The sequence below is a fragment of the Sparus aurata genome, chromosome 1, assembly GCF_900880675.1.
Source record: "Sparus aurata chromosome 1, fSpaAur1.1, whole genome shotgun sequence".
Taxonomy (NCBI): Eukaryota; Metazoa; Chordata; class Actinopteri; order Spariformes; family Sparidae; genus Sparus; species Sparus aurata.
This window is the reverse complement of record NC_044187.1, coordinates 38,857,584-38,880,909: the sequence shown is the minus strand read 5'-3', so window position 1 is coordinate 38,880,909 and position 23,326 is coordinate 38,857,584. Positions and strand designations below refer to the sequence as shown.

General features: G+C 40.8%; 1 protein-coding gene and 1 long non-coding RNA gene across 3 annotated transcripts; one reads left to right on the top strand and one right to left on the bottom strand.

The window, feature by feature from the left end:
- Positions 1–1,804: 1,804 nt before the first annotated feature.
- On the bottom strand, positions 1,805–22,803 carry hpgd (15-hydroxyprostaglandin dehydrogenase). 2 transcript variants are annotated; one of them, XM_030434271.1, is made up of 7 exons: positions 22,490–22,803; positions 21,522–21,645; positions 19,219–19,325; positions 15,830–15,926; positions 4,386–4,462; positions 4,123–4,286; positions 1,805–3,185 (listed from the first exon to the last, which is right to left on the bottom strand). In XM_030434271.1, exons 1-7 carry the CDS (start codon positions 22,580–22,582, stop codon positions 3,062–3,064), a joined length of 786 nt encoding a protein of 261 aa, XP_030290131.1. In that variant the 5' UTR covers positions 22,583–22,803; the 3' UTR covers positions 1,805–3,061. The 2 variants fall into 2 exon arrangements, with proteins under 2 accessions (XP_030290131.1, XP_030290141.1); XM_030434281.1 differs by having other exon boundaries at positions 22,450–22,645.
- On the top strand, positions 6,249–18,891 carry LOC115591890 (uncharacterized). Its single transcript, XR_003986031.1, has 2 exons — positions 6,249–6,309; positions 14,973–18,891. It is a non-coding gene; the product is annotated as an uncharacterized LOC115591890 (long non-coding RNA).
- Positions 22,804–23,326: the final 523 nt, after the last annotated feature.

The window sequence follows — 23,326 nt, the reverse complement described above, 5'->3', positions numbered from 1 at the left end:
GGTGATGGTGATGCTATTTCAAATGGTATTACAGGAAATTCTATATAATTCATGTATGTCATGCATTTGTATTTTTCAGGTAATTTAATTTAAGAGAATTTTATATTTTGACCATTAAAGTTGCAGACTTGCAGACAATGAATCTAAATTCCATTGTATTCTGAGTGTTCAGTGCTTCCCCTACCAAGTAACTGTCATGTTGTTCTTTTCACACATATAGGAAATTATAGTCAAAAATATCATTAAAATGCACAGTTTTATGTAAACAGCATAACAAATTTTAAGGCCGGCTATACAGGAGCCCAGTAATATTTCTTTTCATGGGGCCCAAAATCCCTGGCAGCGCCCCTGACCGGGAGAATAGGTATCAGTACATACAAATTAATAACAACTTCAAATCTCAATTTCAGAAGGTCAGTTGTGGGGTTCCCCAGGGCTCAGTACTGGGACCAATGTTTTTATATTATATCTAAACAGCATATTTAAGTATATAAGTTAAGTTAAGTTAAATATAAGTTATTAACAATGATTGTGCTTGGAACAACTCATGGTTACAGGTGAAATAGAATTGAAACAATTAAAGAGATGGTTTGATTACAACAAGCTAACACTGAACCTAAATAAAACAAAATGTATAATTTTTGGAAATCAACGAATAAACTCAAATAGGAAACTCATGATAAACAATGCTGTCATTGAAAGAGTGTCTGAAATAACATTTCTCGGAATAATAATTGATAATAAATTGTGCTGGAAGCCGCATATAAACTACATCATAACTAAAATATCAAAGTCAATTGCAGTACTCTGCAAAGTTAAAGATTTTCTAAACCAAGCATACACCTTGTACTGCTCCTTTATACTTCCATAAGCTACTGCGTGGAAGTGTAGGGTAACACATACAAAACAAATACTAAACCAATCTTTATCCTTCAAAAAAGAGCCATAAGAATTGTAAATAAAACCACTTACAGAGAAACAACAAATCCATTGTTTATCAAGTTAAAAGCTCTAAAATTTAACGATTTGGTAGACTTCAAAGCAGTTCATATGATGTATGAAGCCAAAAATAAATTATTACCCAGCAGTATCCAAGAGTTGTTTAAATTTCAAGAAAATCGGTACAGCCTGAGGGGAACCAATCAATTCAAGAATCAACTAGTGAGATATCACTGTATTACAGTCAAAGGAGTCACCTTATGGAATAATTGTAACAAGGAGCTGAAAACATGTACATTATTACATAAGTTCAAACGAATGTTCAAAGACACCATACTGAATGGATATATGATGGAATAGGATGCGTAGGTTGTTCTGTTATATAAGTACGTGTTATTCATTATCTCTATGATGTGAATCTTTGATTTCATGCTTGATTTGTGCCTGATAATTGAAACAGAAAAAAAGAATGATTATCATAAATATATTAAATATAGATATAAAAAAGGGGTAGGACTCGATAAGTTCACGCTTCCTTCCTGCTTTTATTCGGACAACAAATATTTGCTTGTTTGTTTGTTTGCTTTTCTCTGGTGGGATTTAGTGATTTTGCAGTATGCGTGATGTTTTCAAAGCTTGTTTGCTTTTAAAATTTTATTTTATTGTCTTATTTTGTCTTTTAACATGTCCGAATAAACATTAAACAGTTCCCTCTGGTCCATGCTCTTGGTTTCCCCATGCTGAAAGGCCATCATGAAAAGATCAGCCTGTTAGTAACCAGTAGCCATATCTGTGGGAGGGACATTTACTAAACAGTATAAACAGTATATAACAGTATATAAATAAACAAATTAAAAAATCCTAGTCTGAATCAGTTTACTTTTATTATGAAACAGGAAATGGTCGGCTCGCCTTCCATCACCTGCTCATGGGCCAGATTTGGTCCATGGGCGATAAATTGTATATTACTAATTTAAACAACTGAAACTCTTGTCCTTGACTGTAATCTCAGTATTAATGTCATCACATAACACTGGTCTTTTTATTTTCAAAGGAGACCACAGAGCTATCCATCATTATTATGAGTGAGTGATCTGTCCTCACATGAGGTAAAGATAAGGAGTTTTGTTTTAATTAGATATGTAGCTTCTACCCCCATTACTTTTTACATCATAAAAAACAATGTTTAGAGAGGAAATCAACAATCCTACTGCGAGAGTCAAATACACAACAGAGCCGTTCATAGGCTGTTATAAGCTGAAGTTTAAGTATGACATTCTCGTTCCGTTGTCTGATAACAGAAGCTGAAGATACATTGACTGACAAGAACTACTTTTGGAGACGGCAGGTGTAACAGGCTGTCACTTTGCAGAGTAACAGTGTGTGCAGCCTTATCACAGACTTGCTGTGTGGCAACAAAATTAAGAACTTCCTATTTAAGTTACACATCTTTAAACCTGGCTGTGGTGGACCATACAGAATAGATGTTGTCTTCAATTTGCATTTATGTTCATATTGAAATAATGATTTGATTAGCTAGGCTGCATGAAGAAAAGGTATTTGTTATATGTTACGTTTCACTGTGGACACAGATCTCTACAGACCCACTTGGAAAGACTCATGGACACACAAAATGTTATCACATGGATCCTGTGTTTTTAAATGTACTTGGCCTAACTTAAACATAGTGAAATCATAAATAAGTCTCATATCTACCACACCATTTCTTTATTTTTTTACACAAACCATATAATGAAGCTGTTCAATAATAATTGTTACAGTTGCTATGAAAACACTGTTCAATGAAAGCAGCTCATTTCTTGGCTGGCAGTGGAAACACTCTACTTTTTAAAATAAATTTGCTAATAACTATGATCATCATTATCATATTATAAACATAATTATTAAAATCAGGCAGTGTATGTAACTATAAGTTGGATTGCATTCATTTGAGACAGTTGTAAATAAATGATGAGGCATTGTTCAGGTCAGTTTGTCCCATTTGGACAATGCTCTGACTGTGTTCTGATATGAATTGAGGTGTTCTGAACCAGTTTCTGCAGCAGTCACACAGGTTAAAGCGCTCCATTGTTCTCTTCAGCAAAATCCAGTGTGTCAAGGCTCAAGCCGACATGGGTTCATAGGTGTGGAAGTGGATTCCCTTGGAGCAGGTGATTTTCATCACAGCTCCATTCAGAGTGGTGTCCATGATTAACCTCATCATACCCTCTGCTATCAGCGACGGCCTGAAATAAACACAGAGGGGGCATTAAAATAAAATACACACAGCCTTGTTTTCATCACTTGTATTGAGAATAGGTACACATTCACCATGGACCCTAACATACCCAATACATGCCTAATGTCAACCCTCATCTAAACTCTTGAGTGTTGAGACACAAACCCAGACACACACACATGCATGTTATTGTATCGTATTTTTAGGATGGAAGTCTGCACAGGAAATACACCACTAATTACTTAGGTAGTGTGTGTGTGTGTGTGTGTGTGTGTGTGTGTTTTGGTCTGGGTTTGTTTTTTCTATATTTGTGGCAGACCACTCGCACTGTGTCTGTCAGATTTGTGCGGCCTAAATGCTGGATTCTCTGAATCATTCAATTTTAGGGTGACACTTGGGTTAAGGTGAAGTTGGGAATTAAATTTCTTTATTATGGTTAGGGTAAGAGTAAGTCTACAAGAAATGAATGTAAGTCTATCTCATGTCTAGTGTGTGTGTGTGATGAGGAAGTCATCTGACCTCAACTTCCTCGGTCACTAATCCCTCTTCTCATCTCTAAACTGCACAGTTTGAACTTTAAAAGAAGCCTACCTCAGAGTCATAAAATAAACAGTTTGGTCTCTCTGGTGTGGAGCATGGCACAGTTCTGACTGTATTCAACCCCCAAAGTGAGCTGATGAAGGGCCAGGGCACATATTGAATCTTATCATAGTTGTCCTGTTAATCTAAAAACATCATATATAACAGCAGCGACTACCTTACTGCACAAAGACAACTTTTAGTTTTCAGACTGTAAGTACATTTAGCTGATTATACTTTAGATTTTGAATCCACGACTTTCACAGTGTGGTATTTACTTTAACTGAAGTAAAGGATCTAAAATCTCCCTCCACCATGATAAATTCACACCATGTGAAAAGAGTAATGTGTGGGAGTTAACTCACTGTAAAACTCCAAACTTTGTCATGCTGCGTCTGAAGTCGTCCTTGAACTTCACAAACTTTCCCATGTTGTCCTCGTGTTCCACTGAGTGTAGCAGAGGGGTGTCGACGAAGGCCGGGCACAGGACGTTGATGCGGACGCCGTAGTCACCCTGAGAGGACGCGTCCTGTAAAAACAGACGAGCTGCTGAGTTTTGAGTTGCCTGGAATACATCACATTCCACAAAAGTTAAAGATGACATGAAGATGATGTGAGTGTGTCTTACCGCTATAGCTCTCGTGAAGCCAATGACTCCATGTTTAGTAGCAGTGTAGACAGGCTGATGAGGAGAATGCAAGAAGGCTGATTGTAAAGGACAAAAGGAGACAAGAGAACAAACATGTTACCAGCAGCAACACAGAGCAAAGACCAGTCTGGAACCCTGCACAGTTCCACTTGGTGTCACAGATGCAGCCTTCAATACAAGCTTCACTACATTACTCTGAGTTCCTAAGATGCAGGCTGTGTAAGGAGAGTAACTGGGAGTTTCTTTCTTTCTCAGGACAAACATAGTTAATTTTTCCCTTCATGAAGTCAAACAAAGTATAAAATCGTGTTGCTGTATTTATTTTGATTAAAATAAGTGTTAAATAGCTCTGTATTACAACAGTAATCACTGCTAGAATGTGTTTGGTCAGCAACTTAAGTAAAAGACAAAATACATTTTCTGGCATCCAGCACTTTATCCAATCAGGACAGAGAACTCTATGAAGAGGAAGTTCTGTCTACTCGGGGAACACGCAGAGAGCAGGATAGAACAGGGAAAGTTACTAATTCCAGCACTCCTGCTGATGGCTTATAGCCTTCTACCACAGATGCCAAGTAAAGACAAATGCTGAAAGAAAGGATAGAGCAGCAGTGTAATGCTTTTTTGAGGTTGCTCCCATAGTTATGCAGATGACACACACATTTATATAACCATATCACCAGGGGACTATAATCCCATACATACCCTGAGTAGATGCATTGAACAAATCAATGATTGGATGTGTCAGAGTTTTCTTCAGTTAATCAAAGATAAGACTGAAATAATTGTTTTTGGATCCAAGAACAACTTAAAGTCTCTGCTCAGCTTCAGTCTGTAATGTTGGAAACTACAGACCAAGCCAGAAACCTCGGTGTAATTATGGACTCAGACATGAATTTCAGCAGCCACATTAAGACAGTTACAAAGTCAGCCTACTATCACCTTAAGAATATATCCAGGATAAGAGGGCTTATGTCTCGGCAGGATTTGGAGAAACTTGTTCACGCATTTATCTTCAGCAGACTCGACTACTGTAATGGTGTCCTTACATGACTCCCTAAAAACTCCATCAGACAGTTGCAGCTGATTCAGAACGCTGCTGCTCGAGTCCTAACAAGAACCAAAAAAGTAGATCACATCACTCCAGTTCTTAGATCTTTACACTGGCTTCCTGTCTATCAAAGAATAGATTTCAAAGTCCTGTTGTTGGTTTATAAAGCATTGAATGGTTTCGGGCCAAAATACATTTCTGATCTGCTGCCGCGAACCATCCAGACCTCTGAGATCGTCAGGTACCGGTCTGCTTTCAGTCCCCAGAGTCAGAAGTAAACATGGAGAAGCAGCTTTCAGTTACTATGCGCCACATATTTGGAACAAACTCCCTGAAAATTGCAGGTCTGCTCCTTCTCTCACCTCTTTTAAAGCTAGGGTCTGTAATGTTGTTCAGAAACACATTTTGTTATACTGGGTGAAATGATCCTGCTATCCTGAGAATAGTCAATACATTATGTATTCAGAAAAAGGAACGAAAATAATCGGACCTCTGTGGCAGCTGTAGGACTGAGAAAAATCTGCCTCCTCCCTCCTCCGCGCGTGCACGCGTCACGTTTCACTGATGCCGGAAATATTCAGCACACTCTGCAGAAATATGGGGTTGCAGGAGAAGACGTTCATTTGGTTACAATGGCAGAGAAAATGCAGCCAGCATTACTTGTAACAGCTCACCCCGCTAAAAAGGCAAGGAAAAGAAAGCCTGAGGCAGAAAAGGCTGCGACGAAAAAGGCTCTGGATAAAGAGAGTCGGACCGAGTCAACATCGGTGCTGCGTTTGAGCGGTGGAGACAAATGGGGCATGTGAAGGGCTTGAAAAGTGATGCAGAGGTTGCTCTCTTTCTGTTGGACAGGTAATTATTTGTTTTGTTTCAGGGGGATTTGTTATTTTCATGAAATATGTGAGGTTTGCCAACTTGGCTACGTTTGTAGCTTGTATTAGCCCAATGCTAACATTAGCTTCTTTGTGTGTTGTTTTTAGCCATGAGAATGGCTAATGAGTCGGCCCAATTTCCACTGGATGGGGGCGTGGCTTTGGACGGAGCACTGACGGGATGGGGGGGGTGGAACTTAGGGGCCGTCCACACGGGCGAAAACGATCTTTTTTTTCTCCGTCTTCCTCGGCATCGTTTCAAGAATATTTGCGTCCATACGGATCCACTGAAAACGACCGAAAACGCTGTAGTTCATATTCCAGGCCTCTAGGTGGCGCTTGACATTCACCAAAAACGGAGAAGAAGACACGGAGCATGCACATTAATCTTGCGCGCTGTAAACAGACAGTAGACGGAGAAACCGAACACAAGAAGAAGAAGATGAAAATGGCTAGTGCAAGGAAACCAGAATCGTTTGTGTGGACCGATAATGAGGTCGAACTGCTGCTGCGACTCACACTCAACTACAAGGAGAGTAAGTTGCAAGAAAGGCTCAATGTCTTCTGCGGCGCGAACACGAGCATGTAGTCTGCCATTGTTGTTGTTGTTGTTATGGGATGTCGCGGGGTGGGGCGATCGCGTCATCGTTTTGGAAAGTATGCGGATTTGCCGTCCACATGAAAACGGGAGGGCTGCATTTTCGGATTTCTCCACCCTGAGACCCGTTTTCAAAAAAGTGCGTTTTCAGGCGCTGCGTTTTCAGGATCCGTATGGACGGTCGGCCAAAACGATGCAATACGTGTGCGTTTTCGAAAAAAAACGTTGTCGTCTGGACGGGGCCTTAGAGGAGGTGCCACTTTCAAATCTTGCTAGCTCTCTTGCTAGCTCTATTTTAGCCTACTTGTTTTGATGTTTGTTTCTTAATGTTTTTACTTGTTTTTATGTCTTTTTTAATGCAATTTTTAATGTCTTTTAAAAGAAATTTTTATGTCTTTTAATGTAGTTTGTATGCGCCTGTAAAGCACTTGAGTTGCCTTGTGTCTGAATTGTGCTATACAAATAAACTTGCCTTGCCTTGTAGGGCAGTTGTTCTGGCCAGATCATAATTCACTGCACAGACAGTGGCTGGGTAATAAGGAGCACCTGTTTAAGAGCCTGGGTGCTATTCTGGGCCTTAGCTGGCATGATACATGTAGCGTGTTCAACACACCACGGATGCTTGTAAAGTGAGTTTATGATTGAGTAATATGTGCGGCCCATGCTGGCCAGCTTGTGGTGTGGTAATAAGAGCAGCCTGTAGAGCGGAGTTACCTGTGGTAATTTCACTTTGATCGTGGTTCCATATGTAGTGCCGTTCTTTTGCCATGTAATGAACAGCTCATTGTACATTTGGAAGAAGTATAAACTTATATTTTGAAGGATGTGAGTTAACATTTCCGGTTTCATGTTTCCTATATTCCTTGTATTGTTGATATGTCATCAGTTTGTTGTTATGAAATTGTGTAAATAAGTATGTTGGATTTCATGTTAAGGTTTGACACCTTTCCATAAAGGGAAATGTGGTGAGTTATCACTAGGAGTATAGCGGGTATCTTGTTCTCCTAACAGCACTTGCCGTACTTCTTTCCTATTTGTGTCAGACTTTTCCCGAGAAGGTTCATATTCTATCCACACGTTTATTTTTGTAACTGTGAAGTCAGTTAACTTAAAAACACACATAAAGTCAGTGTACTAACATTGTTACGTTGTGGAGTTGCAATTTTATTTATTTTCATGCATACATTTGCAGAAGAAGAAGAGGAGAAGTGTGTGGACGCCTGTGTGTGTTGCAGGGCTGCAATGTAGCTTGCCAGGCTAGAGTGTACTGTTGAGCCTGTTTGCTAGCATGGGCCATTTATGCCTTTTTTTCCACTACGTGGTACTACGTGGCTCAACTGTACCTGCGCCTCGTGGAGCTCATCCACCTGTACATTGACAAGGCTGACACTTAGTCATTTATTAGAGATGTATCTGTCTAGTTATGTGATATGCCTACAATATTGTTTTGTGACAGATTTATACGGTGACACTGATTACAATTTCATGCAGCCGTACACTGACTTGGAGGAACTTGACTCGCAGTGGCTGTAACTGTGATCACAAAGGCCGGAGCTTCTACAAGTTACAGCCCACAGGACATTGGAATAATTATTGAGGGCGTGGAAGTCATCACCTGACTTGAAGGTATTGCAAGGGCTTGCTCTGTCTTCCTTGGCTGACCTAAACACTGAATCTAAATTATCCCAGGCAGCTGAAGAGTACCTTTGAGCTATACCAAAAACTTTGCTTGGAACTTGATGCTTCAAAGCTCAAAGTCCACAGAACTAAGACTGTTTAATATCTAAAGTATTTAACAGACTCAACTCAACTTTGCTTTGCCTTAAAGCTGTAGTCTGTGACTATTTTTTGTTTGTTATATTTGCTAAAATTGTCACTATAATCTGACAGTAGAATAAGATACAGGTCAGCTGTGTAAAAATCCACTGTCTGTGGCTCCACCCATTGGCTGTAATTTGATTTGCAAGAACCCACCGCTCCCAGGTCAACACAGCTAATCAGAGCAAAGGGAAGTGTCTGAGAAGTGTCTATCATTCTCGTGCATACGGTGCTGGCAGCCACCTTCCCTCATGCAGCGCCTACTGGGCAGTACTCCTCCCCCGCACAGGCACAGTAGCCGTTTTCAGACAGGGCACCAAGCCGCCAATTTGCTTGCCTTTTGGCGGCTCGGTCCGCGGTTTTAGACAGAGGCCAGCAAATTGGGGGTCTGTTTTGGTCCGCCGATTTTTCGCCTCTGAGGGTACACTTATTTCCGCCTCGCCTGCTATCTAAAAACGAGGCGGCAATGTGCTGGCCTCTGCGTGAGGTTGGCGGAGGTGTCGATGACCTGCACTGTTGTGTGACCCACAGCCAACAAACAGCTGATCACAGCAGTCAGTCCATCATTTCATCCACAGACATTAAGATGAACAACTGGACAGCCCCTGAGATCCAGGAGATGCTAGCATCTCCTCGGTCTCTGTAGCTGTTTGGTTGTGTTAGCTTGTTGTTGAGTTGGCAAGCTGACAACGGTTGCTAGTTTCAAATTAAAAGCCCCGTGCTAAGAACCTAGTTCTAAACTCCAATGGGGTGCAATGTAAAGCTCTTATTTTGAAGACAAATTGGTTGTCATTGTTCACAGCCCAACTTCGTGCTTCACGTCATGTCACATGTTTACGCCTACCTCAGAGGCGGCTTTTGGAAAAGGAGGAATATTATGCCTCCGTTTTAGAAAGACAGGCCGGCACATTGCTGTCCTTACCTTGGAGCAAATGTGCCGCCTTTTCTATCTAAAAAGGGCTACTGTCTTCTCTTACCTGGTCAGATATGTTCAAGCTCAATCTGTAAACAATGGCGAAGAACAGACAACAACAACAGAGCTGAAAAATGCCCCACCATTGCCCACGTCAAAGAGGAGAAACAAGAAGACTGACAAACAAAAGCAGTACAAAAATAAAGAAAGAAGAGAAAAAACAAGGATAAATATCTGGTGTAATTTCAGAGGTGGAGGGAGCTGCAGGATTTGTAAGGACTTTTCTGCTGGACAAGTAAGGATCCCTGCTTGATGTATGTTTAATTCTATGTTTTAACCACAAGGCTATGGTGGCGGCACTCTGAAGTGGTTTAATTAGTTTAGAGAAGTAATGTAACTCATGCTTATGAAAGACGTTACACCGGGTAATGATTAGCTGGTAACTCCGTCTACCGCAGTGTGAGGAATACTGTTTGTTACTCGATACATATACAATGATTGGAATGAAGCCCTCGTCATTGTAATTTAGTTGATCAGAAATGGGCTTATTTTGTTGTTATTTTGAATGCGCCATCTTGGTTATTTGCTGCCTCTGTTACTGTGGTTACAAACCTGCTCGTGCACAGCAGGCTCCTCTGTGGGAAGGGGCTTTGAAGGCAGGGGGAAGCAGCAGAGGGGAAGGAGGAGGGACCTGTACTCATTCAAATTTTCTGGCTGAGTCCAGTTTTTTCTCAAAACCCCAGACTGCAGCTTTAATATTAGTGGTTTGGCCAATGTAGACAAATGTGTTTAATTTTATTATATAGTTTTTTATTTTATTTTTCATTTAAGCACATTGATGTTGACATTGATTTTGAACACTGCCGTATAATTAAGGTGACTGTTTTTTCACTTTGGTGTTAACAGTTTGGTTTCAGATGTAGGCTTTTTGTAGAATTCTGCTGTTTTAAGTGTACATCTTTAAGATCATGTGTGAAAATAAAGTGAAGAGTTCTGTATTAACGCTAGAGTTAGTCATTCCTTAGAATGACAAAAATATGTAAAGGGAAAAGGATATTTTTGAGTTTAACAACAAACATTATTATCTGAAATAACAGCAGTGCACCTAAACAGGAAACTTCACTCAAATTTGAATAATTACGCCAAGCATGATTTAAAATCCCAAAAGTTTTCATATTAGCTAATATCGACAACATATACACTGACGCGATCTTTCTGTGATGGGCCAATATCGGTCAAGAAATCGGCCAAATGCTCTTAAAGGCTAACGTTTGTGCTTAATACTAACAAAGTTAAGAGGTAGAAATAAAATGAACATAAATGTCCTTAATGATCTGAACTTCTAGACATCTGAATGGTTTCTTTGGCTGAAGGACTGTTGAATCAGCACTCAGATTGACAAAAGCCAACCAAATAGGACTATAAACTAGATCAGTCTCACATGGTCCACTTCCACATGTGTGTGTCCATGTCTACTTTAATGTAGACACGGAGACACACACACACATTCTTTCCCCCAAAACAATATGCTTGGCAAATGCTTGACCGTGTTTGGACAAGTCTGTGTTTATTATGGGAAAGGCAAGGATAACACACACACACACACACACACACACACACACACACACACACACACACACACACAGATGTTATCACAAGTGTGGTAAGTGAGAAATGATAACCATATGCCTGCTCTTACTGGAGGTTCTACTGCTCTAGATCTACATGTTGATATTTCTGACTACAAGAACCAAGAACATCCTCTGGAATCTCACAACAACATCACACAGGTCAAACTAATTCTCACATTTTAGTACTCTGACCAAATATTGAAATTCCATTAAAAGAGCAGGAGAAGCATAGTTCTTGCAAATTTAGTGGAGTACTTTGTGGACTGAAGTGAAACTGAACTGAAGGTAACAAAAAACAGGTTGCTTTGAGACTAGAGTCTTAGGGCGTTTTCACACTTATAGTTCGTTTGCTCTGGTCCGAATCAGGGACCAACTTGTTACAATGTTGCTTATTGCCTCGAGTTTGGTTTGTGTTCACACGGCAGCATTTACAGGTGGACCAAAATGTGTGATGCATGAGGAAACTGCTCTCTAATTGGTCTAAATTTCGAAAACGAGGCAGCAATTCAGCTGAATTTAGCACCGAGCAGACAGGAAGTCAAGCACTGAAACAACAACAATTTGACATCCGGTTACTTTTCAAAATAAAACACTCCGTGTTTACACCAGCACACAAATCTCAAAAAAGAGACAAACACAAGCTCTTCTTCTGATCCTTCGGTCGGGAACACTTCGTGTTGTTGTTTTTATGACACAGATCTATAACTGCAGTTGCAAGTGATCATGTGATTATCGCGGGAACTCCTTGGCCTCGCGATGCCAGCTGCCTACCGTACTGCACTGTGTCCGACTCAAAACGCAACCGGGGGTTACCGGACGGCGGAACAAAACACCTGATCGGGCCGTAACGCAGCGGACACGTATCCAGTGGAAATTTGGGGTTAAGCACTGATGCTTCTTGCAGTTGGGTCGGATCGAGTTTGGATCATGTTCTCACCACAAACGAACTGTACCAGAGTTTGTTTGGAACCGGACCGAGACCACCTCTTCCACAAGGTCTCGGTCCGGTTGTTTTGGTCCGCACCCGAGTGCGATTGATGTGTTCACACCTTCCCAAACGAAGTGCACCAAGGGGGTAAACGCTCCAGGGTTCGATTCAACCGAACTAAACAAGGCAGGTGTGAAAACGCCCTTAGTGCATACAGTATACCTGTATACCCTGACTAATTGGAACTCTCTTCACATTGTTGTAAATGTGGGCTGACAGTTGCAAATGTTTTTTCACACAGATTAAAAGGTGAACTAAGGTACACAGCTCTATAGCAGTGCTGTTGCCTTCCTTGTTATTGATGGGCTGTTTACTCTTTTGGTTAGAGAGCAGCTACTTGAACAATGAACTGTTCAGAGAAGAAAACAGGCCACTGGATAGGAAAAATTCCATACAAATCAGTCATAATGAAGAAGGAACAGGGTAGGAATATGCAAAAGATACTCACTGTACACCAGCTGTCCGGCACCAAATGACATAGCAATTAGCTACTGAACACAGTGAAACATTAAGCAGCTAAAGAGCAAATCTTGTTTCTCAGGACTTGTTGGAATTCAGTACAAAGTCAAATGGAGAGTGAATACATTGGACAGAAGGATTGAAACACAACTCCAAATGAATACTAATGTCTCTCGTGTTTGATGTTATGTTTGGTTTTCTTCCCCAGGAGCTAACAGGAGCTGTCTGCCATTTAGAGCTGAGCAGAAGTTTTGTTCATATTATATCTCTGAATATTTTCAGCTCATATTGCTTTAATCCTTTCATCTGTCAGGCAGTGTCAGAAAACCTATAAAGAGGTCATATTATCCTTATTGGGTTTTTGCCTTTCCTTTATTGTGTTGTGAAGCATTTGTATGCACGTTAAAGATGTGCAAAGAGAAAAAGTCTCTCACAAAGAAACTCCATATGGTCTTTTTCACTGGTACAGGAAATGTGAAAACTATTACTCAGTCTGGAATATATTGTTTACTTTACTCTCACCAGAACCATCTGGTGACCCCTGGAATTTAACTTGTGACACCCTTGGGCGTCCTTATTCCCCAGTTGCGCACCAATGCCATAGGTTAAAGTGTAGCTTACGAGACTAAATCAAACCTACACTTGAGGTTTAACTTAGTCGTAAAAAGTTGGGATTAAAGGCGACCACAGATTGTAATCAAAACACCTGAGGGTCCGGAAGGGCATAGGTTTTGAATGGAGTGGGGTGAGCAGGTGCTGTTTTTGGGTCAAGGTTCCTCCTACAAGCTGCTGCTGCTACATTTGTGTGGTAGTAGCTCCAGTAAAAATGTACACCGATCAGGCACAACATTATGACCACCTGCCAAATATTGTGTTGGTCCCCCTTTTGGTGCCAAAACAGCTCAGACCCGTCGAGGCATGGACTCCACTAGACCCCTGAAGGTGTGTTGTGGTATCTGGCACCAAGATGTTAGCAGCAGATCCTTTAAGTCCTGGAAGTTGCAAGATGGGGCCTCTATGGATTGGACTGGTTTGTCCAGCACATCCCACAGATGCTTGATTGAGATCTGGGGAATTTGGAGGCCAAGTCAACACCTCAAACTCGTTGTTGTACTCCTCAAACCACTCCTGAACCATTTTGCTTTGTGGCATGGCGCATTATCTTGCTGAAAGAGGCCACAGCCATCAAAGGGTGTACATGATCTGCAGCAATGCGTCAAAGTAACATCCACATGGATAGCAAGACCCGAGGTTTCCAAGCAGAACGTTGCCCAAATCATCACACTGCCTCCGCCGGCTTGCCCTCTTTCCATAGTGCATCCTGATACCATGTGTTCCCCAGGTAAGCGATGCACTCGCACCTGGTCATTCACGTGATGTTAAAGAAAACGTGATTCATCAGAACAGGCCACCTTCTTCCATTGCTCCGTGGTCCAATTCTGATGCTTACATGCCCATTGTTGGCACTTTTAGCAGTGGACAGGGGTCAGTATGGGCACCCTGACTGGTCTGTGGCTATGCAGCCCCATAAGCATCAAACTGTGATACACTGAGTATTCTGACACCTTTCTATCATAACCAGCATTGACTTCTTCAGCAATTTGAGCAATAGTAGCTAGTCTGTTGGATCGGACCACACAGGCCAGCATTCTCTCTCCATGTGCATCAATGAGCATTGGCCACCCATGACCCTGTTGGCGGTTCACCACTGTTCCTTCCTTGGACCTCTTTTGATAGATACTGACCACTGCAGACCGGGAACACCCCACAAGAGCTGCAGTTCTGGAGATACTCTGACCCAGTCGTCTAGCCATCACAATTTGGCCCTCGTCAAACTCGCTCAAATCCTTACGCTTGCCCATTTTTCCTGCTTCTAATACATCAACTTTGAGGACAACATGTTGCCTAATATATCCCACCCAGGAACAGGTGCTCAAGCTGCTTACTTCCAGAAGTGTCACTAACATTTCTGTGTCATTGCAGACATGTTTATCTTACAAATGTTTTGCACAGATGAAATTAGGCAAAAGTTGATGTTTGACTCATATTGAGTGAATACTTAGCTGAAAGGAGTATCCTGCACAGATAATGTACTTTTGCTTATGAGTATCTTCCAAGATAAGATGTGTCAATATTTGCCCTAATGGTGAAGGAAATCCCTCATAGGATAGCTTGGAAGTATTTCTGAAATTGTTTAAAATGTGTATACTCTAAATGTAATGTATATATTTTTCAGGTACGGGCCACAATGGGCACCAGAACCTGAGTAGGGCAAGTACAGTGGGCAATGGAACTGGGCTCAGCAGTCTCTATGGACATCATCATGACAGAGGTGAGGAGACCAAAGACAACGCAGACAGTGGAAGCTAAGAAGAGATTGACCGAAGAGGAGGCCAAAGAAGAGAGTTAATCTCAGGCTGTCTTGAAGTTGTTGGCAACAGCATCGCTAAATAAAAGGCAGCAGACAGACACAGAGACTTGTTGCTGTTGAACAGTCGGTAAAGTTAGCTGGTTTGCTAAGGTTATAGGTTGTGTGTTGTCGTACTAGCTTCATGTTTGGCTTTTAGCAAAGTTGTCAACTTGCTTTTATTAATCATTAGCCAAATAAGCTAATTTCAACAGAGGTTTAGCTGTTAGCATGCTACAACCAAGTGTTATTGTCTCTGGATCAGGCTACGTTCGGTGCTGTTACCAGAGTTCTGTGCTTGTATAAACTTTGACTGCTGCATGGCACAAAATGTCTGAACATACAATTTTACTTCAAGACAAAAGCTTTCAAACAAAACATTGTTACGAGTTTTGCTTGTAGTTAGCATGTAATGTAGAGTGCATCTGACAGACTGTACAAACTTGGGTTTGTATTTATAACACTCAGAAACTGTGGGGGGCACCAAATCACACAAAATGTGAATTCATACATGCTTCATGTTTATGTTGCCATAATGTTCTCTACCAGTCACTACAATGGTTATATAATCAGTCTGACCAACGTACAATCTGTGTAGAAGTAACGAGGCTGATCTTTCTAACAAATTTGTGATAAAAAATATTGTTTGATGAATGAATATGTGCATACACATGTGTATGTGTTACCTGCCATCGAGGATACATTGATAATGGTGCCTCCTTCCTTGCTGTACTCTTTGCTCATGTGTTCCAGTGCCAAGTAGGTCCCTTTAATTACAGAGGTCTATAAAGAAAAAGAGAGAAAATGGTCACAGTGGTAATCTTCACACCAGCCAAGTGCAGCAGGATGTGAAACTGAAAGGAAAGAATGTGTGACCATACTGATAAGTGAGGGCGTTTATAGTTGTGAACATCTGTCCTCACTTCTGTCAGTTCTCACAAAGATCAGCATATTTGGCTTTGGATAGTTAAAAAGATTTCACTATAAGCCTGATTATATGGAAAGACATGAGCAAAATACTATTTAATGACTTTTCCATCAAATATCTTCTATGTCAAGATGAAAACAATAGCTGTAATTATGATTTGCTTCTGTCTTTTTTTTCCCCAATTCAAGCAAATGATGTTACATATTCTATGACATGATTATTTCAGACCACATAACAAATCTAGATCCAGTACAACAATGCTACTGTTCAGTGGTGGAAGATACTGACTCTGAATCTTATACCATTAGATTTTTGGCTACTTTAGTGCCCGGATGTACTCACTACATCTGTCCACTGAACTTTAGATTCTGATATTTATTGTGGCGAGGTTCAAATTTTGGGACATTGGTGGTTGTACAGGAATGGATAGGGGGTCAAAGGATGATTATGAATCATCCTGTGGGGATCATGAATACAAGTCATGTCAGTTTGGCCAGTTGTTGTGATATTCTGCTCAGAACAACTGAAATGACTTTGACTCCTGTTTTCTAATGTTTTGTTCCTGCTGTCACTAGCTGGAATTAATAGATATTCTTGTTTTGTGAGAAGAATATGGGGACTATGACTGTAACTCATTCAAGGAAAAAAAGATTAAACTTAACATATCTATGTCATGTTATGCTACCTCTATGCAGGCTGCTGATGTAATGCTGGAGTCGGTCTGAACTGCCTGGAGGGGGGGTGTAACACTCTGAGAAACCTGAGCTGGGGTCTTTTAGGGACAGTGAAGCCTCCAGTCTGACAGCAGCCTCCTTATACATTATCAGCAGAAAAAGCAGTTGTCGACCCACACCCACCCACCCTTCATGTTTTTGCTCATCTTTGATTTGTTGGCATCAGGCACTGCCAAGATAGTGATATCCAGTACCAACCACTGTGAGCTTTATTCTAGCTCTTCAGAAACCTGTAGGAGACATCTTAGTGTCTCTGTGCACTATTTTTTACAGTAAATGGTTGATTCTCAATAGTACGTTTTGAGGATTGTGATATTCAGTTATCAAATTATCCTTTTGGCTTTTATTGCAGTAACAGTCTGTACATTGTGTCCAGAAGTTCTGTGAATAAGAGAATAAATATGTGATTGCCAGTTGTTTGTCTGTGTCTGTGATGCAGTTTTTAAAGGTGAACACTGTCAGCAGAATATTTGTAAGAGAAGATTCAACACCTGATGAGCGAAAACACTGAGCTGCAGATAAATCGGCCAGTAACACCAGTTCCTAGTTGTCAGATTAACTAGAGAGCTGTATGTTTTCCATTATCTGCTGGGACACTGGGCCTGTTGTATTCTGTTTCATGGTCTGAGATACTGCTGGGTCACTGGCATCCATTGTAATATCTTCCTTCCTCAGGTTTCTACTGATTAGCCTCTGTTTCAAATAGAGGTTGAGGAAAGACACCGGGACTGGCTGCTCCATTTCATTAAGCAAAACAAAAAGTGCAGTCAGTTTGCTGACATACTGTACATGAATTCAAACCGGTTCAGTTTTAAGTAAGATTGTAAATGATCTATTTCAAGCTAATATTTCAGTGCCATAGTGACACAAAGTGATTTTGTCACTGATACAATGAGCACTGCATACTTCAAATATAGACAGTTCAGGTCAGACGTGTTTCCAGGCATTTTTCGTAACATTCATTTATATGGTCACAAAGTTGGACCTCTAAAGTTGGCTGATGTCACTGTGAACAGCACAACTGTTTTGACAACATTCAGCCTTTTTTTCCCTTTTATCAACAGTACAGTGAGTAGCCAACCAGAGATTGGCCTCCCCTGATGCCCTCCATTTCCTGTCTTAAGCATGTCTGTCATCACTTGTGGAGGTCTCAGACAAGAGAATGTGTTGATTTGGATTCTGAGCATCATGCCAAAGGGCTGCAGTTAAAGATTAGACTGCTAGCGAACACTGACATAGTCATGTATGTTTACCTTGCAAATGAACTAACCTGTCTGGCAGTAGCACCTCTCATGTGCACGTACAGTATATACATACACCGGCCCACAGAGAGTCCTACATCTACCATTTCTCCCGAACTGCTTAAGGCAGTGGTGATCATGGCCCTGTGTGTGATTCTGCTACTGCAGATCTTAATAACTTTGTTGTCAGAGGTCACTCTGGCAAAGCAAGGGAGGATTAAGTTTCATTATTCAGATAAACTGTAACACCTTATTTTCAGGTCTTACTAAGTACTGAGTGCTATCAGGAGTGTTGTTACCTGTGATCACATCTGGATCACATTCCAACTGACGTGTTTTGACTGCCTATCTGCTCAGAGCTTTCAACCATCCATGGCATCCCATATCATGTAGACTCATATAGGTAACCTGCTCTTTCTCAGCACAGTTCTACAAAAGTGTGGAACTTGAAAGTTGTGAATGAATCAATGGTAATGAACAAATACACCCGTTCTGTACTTTATTTTTTAGAGCCTATGAGTGCATTTTGCAAGATTTTACATTGGATTCCACCAAGTGCTCCAAGTCGTCTGACTAACATAAACACGTCAATCACATTAGTAATTGTTAAATTAGTTAAATTAAGTACAGGTAATTTATGAATGAACATTCAATATTTAATTCCACATAATTCCTCGATTATAGGTCCACAAATGTTTTTTTTTTTTTTACATGTAGGGATCTGCAAGCAATCTCTAATATTTGTTTTTCTTGACGTGTAACTGATGCCTCTATAAACTTAAAAAAAAAAAAAAAAAACTTTGGACATGATGAATTTCTTGAATAAATTTCAGTAAATTGTACCACAGACAAGATGCCGTCATCGTTCACTCTGATCTAACTTAGCAGTTGCATTTCAGGAATTGTATTTTAAAAAATCCTCTCGTCCATTTACTTGTTTACTACGAGTAGGATGAGCCACTGAATTGTTTTCAAATACAAATACATACAATAATAGTTATACATTTTAATAATTTTAGTCATTGTTCATTTTGTTTGTAAACTGAAAAAATGTACCCGCCAGACGGGCTCATGCTGGTGTTCAGAGGGCAGATGAGACAGAGAGATAATGCTGGCAGAAATGTGTGATTGTTTTGGGCTGTATTAATAAAACTGACATTACATCAGCCTACCAGGTTGACTTGTATGGTCTTTTCCCAGTTCTTTTCATTGTTGATGCCGGCGTTGTTGATAACGATGTCCAGACGACCAAACTTGTCCACTGTCCTCTGGAATGCGTCTGTTGCACAGAAACAAAAAGCTGTCAGTGAAGACATCAGCCCAGGATCTTAAACTGTGTGAGCTAAATGACACTTCCTGATAATCCCTAACAGAATTAAGAGCTACTCTTCAACTGTTTTACATTATTGTGAGATTATGATGATCACTGTTGACAGAGGGGCAGGAGGAGTCACTGCCACTGCCCAGTCACCTCCCAGTGAACCCATCTGGACAACAGACTTGGACTGAACACAGCCTCTGAGAGTGGCGGAGGTCAGTTTGAAGACAGGGGATACAGTATGGAGGTGATTTACAGCAACTCTAACCAGGACTATGACTCTGGGGAGAAGACGACACGGAAGGTGGAGACACGAGGCATGAAGCGGCAGAGAGAGAGGGTCAGACATCAACAGCTTGTCAAAACAGCGTGTAGAGCTGGAATACTTTTACATCTTAATCTGTGAACTGAGGATTTATTTGGACCAAACCAGAGGTAATTCTGGAAAGACAAACCAAGACTGTTGTGGTGACTCTGATTCAGTCCCTGTCCAGTTTGAACAAAATGAGTTTTATGATGAGTTAACGAGGCAATTAAGCTTGACTTAGTCAAGTAAGAGAGAGAAAGTTGAATTTAGACAGTGTACATTTGTATTTTTCTGTTAAAAAAAATAAATACAAGAATATTTGCTTTCTTGACATTTTTTATTCTATACATTTTTTACACTAATTTCAGTGGACATCTCTGCAACACAGTACATAGATGTCAACACTATTGTTTCTTCACACTGTTGATAATGTTCGTTAATTTTTTTAAATTGTGAAAATTAAGTGAAATTAATCTTACTCATAAATAAGTGATTCCATTGTTCTTTTAACAATGAGGCGGATTCCCTTCACTGCAAGGTTAAGCCCCTCCTAAGTTTGCTTCCTTGTGTATGTGGCCAGACTGACTTAGGACATGCCAGCTGAATATCCACAGACAGACAAAGCATAACACAAATATTTGGGATACACATCTAGACAATGAGCCACCGGCAGGTTGTTTATCTTCTCATGTGAGCAGACAGATGGGCTGGATACAGCTGAAGGGAGAAACCTGAGGTGATAAAACCTGCATGTGTCGTCACCTGCTGCATTCCATGCTGGGACACCCCACAATTAGAAACAAACAGACATGTCTTCAACACACTCATCTGCGTGGCATACACACAACTGCACATAAACACACTTGCAAAAAATGTACTGAGGAGACATACACAATTAATCTCTTCTAAATACACACACACACACACACACACACACACACACACACCCTTTATTTTACGTTGGTTACTTCCTTCTTTGACATTACATAGACTTACATTTATTCCAGGAGATTAGAACCACTTGCCTTGTGGTCTTGTCTCAAACTAACCCCACCCATAAAACTGAACCCTCACCTTTACCACTGTCCCTAATATAAGCTTTTTCCTAACTGCTGACATGGCTGTGTGCAGGCTCAGCCTCTGTGTCCACGTCAACAGTAGTACTACTATCACACAGTTAGCAGCAACAAGCAAGCAGCATTCCACAGCCGTTAGCCTGCAGGGGTTTACTTTTCAATGTCAGACAATGAAACCTTGTTCCTCTCTCACCCTCTCTGAGACACACTTCACTTATGCTGACTTTAATCTGCTGCTTTTTCTGTTTCTCACCCTGACACACCCACACTCACACACATGCGAGCACAACAGCAGTGACAGATGTGCAGAAAAGCAGAAGGTGAGTAAAGTGCATTAGTACACTCTAGCATGATATACATGTAGAGCAATGAGCAGGCATGTTAAACTCAACTCAACTTCAACTGAAAAGCAAGACTACACAAGCTGAACCTTATCTGGACCACGAGTGACCTGAGTCTGCTGTTTTCACTTTGTCCACAGGTATTCTGTTGTAGTCTGTTGGACTGTACCAGCTGTAAACTAGGAGAGCAGCAACAGTGAATCTCTCCAGTAAAAAAAGTTTCTAATGGTAGCCAAATAGTCACTTCCTCATTCATCATGATGAAGTTGAAATGTAAGTCAGCAAAGTGCAACCTTCTCATGAGCAGTCATGCATGCTGCAGGCTACAAGAGTCATCAGTAGTGGATAGAGTGTGTAGCCTCGTAGCATGTCAAAGTTTTCATATCATCTCACTCAACAAATAGAATGTGATGTAAAACAGTCCTAGAATTACCTCTCAGTGCGTCTCCATTGGACACATCACATGAAATAAAGGTGCAGTTGCCCTCTCCAAACTCGACATCCAGCTGTGCTTTGCATTCCTCACCACAGGCCTTGTTCAAGTCCACCATGGCCACCTGAGCCGCAAAAACAACTCTGTTAGAAAGCTAAACTTTATTTTTTTTTTATTTACACACAGACTGTGTCTGGTGCAAAAGAAAGAAGATCACTTTGGATAGAATGAAGAGCTTACTTTCTATCATCTGACAGTGTTAGTTCTGTGGTTTGACAAGTGCGGCTGTGAACAACAGTTTGCTCAGATGGGGAACTAAAAAGCAAGACTAATGACAGGTTCATCTCACCACAGTCACCCTCATTTCACACGTGTGAAGGAAACTGACACTCCTCTTTCAAAAGCCTTTTTGCATTTATTTTCTTGCCTTTAAAATGCATGTTACTTTACTTACATCTGCTTACATTGTAAAAGACAGCAGTGAAGTGACAATAATAATAATGATAATAATAATACATTTTATTTATAGGCAACTTTTCACTGCAGTCAAGGACACCTTACAAGAGCAAGTTAAAAATAGCTATATATCAAACATGATTGAAATCAAAGATAATACAAGTTCGCTAAATAACCAAAACATCAAACAAAATTAGAGCATTAAGCAATGTTAGTGTTGTCAGTTCATCCACTGAATCAATAAAACCTCAGCAGAGATGCAGACAGTTCCAGTCCACTGAGGGGCATTCAGGTGAAATCAGAGCAGTGAGGTCAGAACAGGTTGTATTTGTGCAGCGGAGATAATAGTCATGAGCGTCAAATGTAAGAGTTTTAGCTGTCCATGCACACTTCAACAAAAAAGCAAAAGTTAAAGCACTTTGAGTTAATTTGAGCATTTACAATGACAGAGCGATAAAATATATGTTCTAACCTTAGAGTGATGAAGCTAAAGCAGACTGGGCACTACTGACCTTGGCTGAGGTCTGTAGCAGCAACTGGACCACAGCCCTCCCAATGCCCTGAGCCCCCCCGGTCACCAGAGCCACCTTCCCATTCAGAGACATGATGATCCAGCACAGCAGCAAAACCTGTTACACTTCTTCCTTCTCTCTCACTCACAGTGAGATTTCTCTGCCTTTTCTCTTCTTCTTCTTCTTCTTCTTCTTCTTCTTCTACTTCTTCTTCTTCTTCTTCTTCTTCTCTTCTTTCTGTGTCTCACATAGTTTTCTTCTGTCGTCTTTTTCTGTCCTCTGTGTGTTTAAGCACCTATCTGCTCTCCCTCTCACACAATCATAGGCTTTCTCACCCCTGTGTGTGTTTTCACTCTTTTAGCTGGGCTGTTTCCCTCCCTCTTCAACCCCCCTTCTCTCTCTCTCTCTCTCTCTCTCTCTCTCTCTCTCTCAGCTTATCAGTCTATACAAACACAGCATGTGTGTCAGAGAGGGAAAGAGAAAGAGAGTGCAAGAAAGAGAGAAAGTCAAAGGCTAAGTAAACTCCGTAAGTTAATAATTACAGGTTTTATCCAGCTTGTTGTACCTGCCCTGCTGCCTTCCCTCTACTTCATTTACACCTCCTCCTTCTCACCCCCCCTCCTCCTCTTTCTCTTTACACACCTGAGCTCTTCAGACATGTCACTGTTTGTATAAGAAGAATCTGTATTATTTCTTAACATGGAAATAAAACCTTCACAACTGTTTAGGAAGCTGTCAGTCTCACATTCTCCTCCTCACTATGCATGTCGATGTTACATTATTGTGTGTCATCCGTGTAATTGCTGTTACACAACATGCAAGGCTGTTTACTGAACA

Excerpts from the sequence above, each read along its gene's own strand:
- hpgd (XM_030434271.1), bottom strand. The coding sequence starts at position 22,582 with ATGTCTCTGAATGGGAAGGTGGCTCTGGTGACCGGGGGGGCTCAGGGC. Across the intron at positions 19,326-21,521 it reads CAATGGAGACGCACTGAGAG|ACGCATTCCAGAGGACAGTG; the intron begins GTAATTCTAGGA and ends TCTGTGCAACAG. Across the intron at positions 15,927-19,218 it reads AGACCATACAAGTCAACCTG|ACCTCTGTAATTAAAGGGAC; the intron begins GTAGGCTGATGT and ends TTTTCTTTATAG.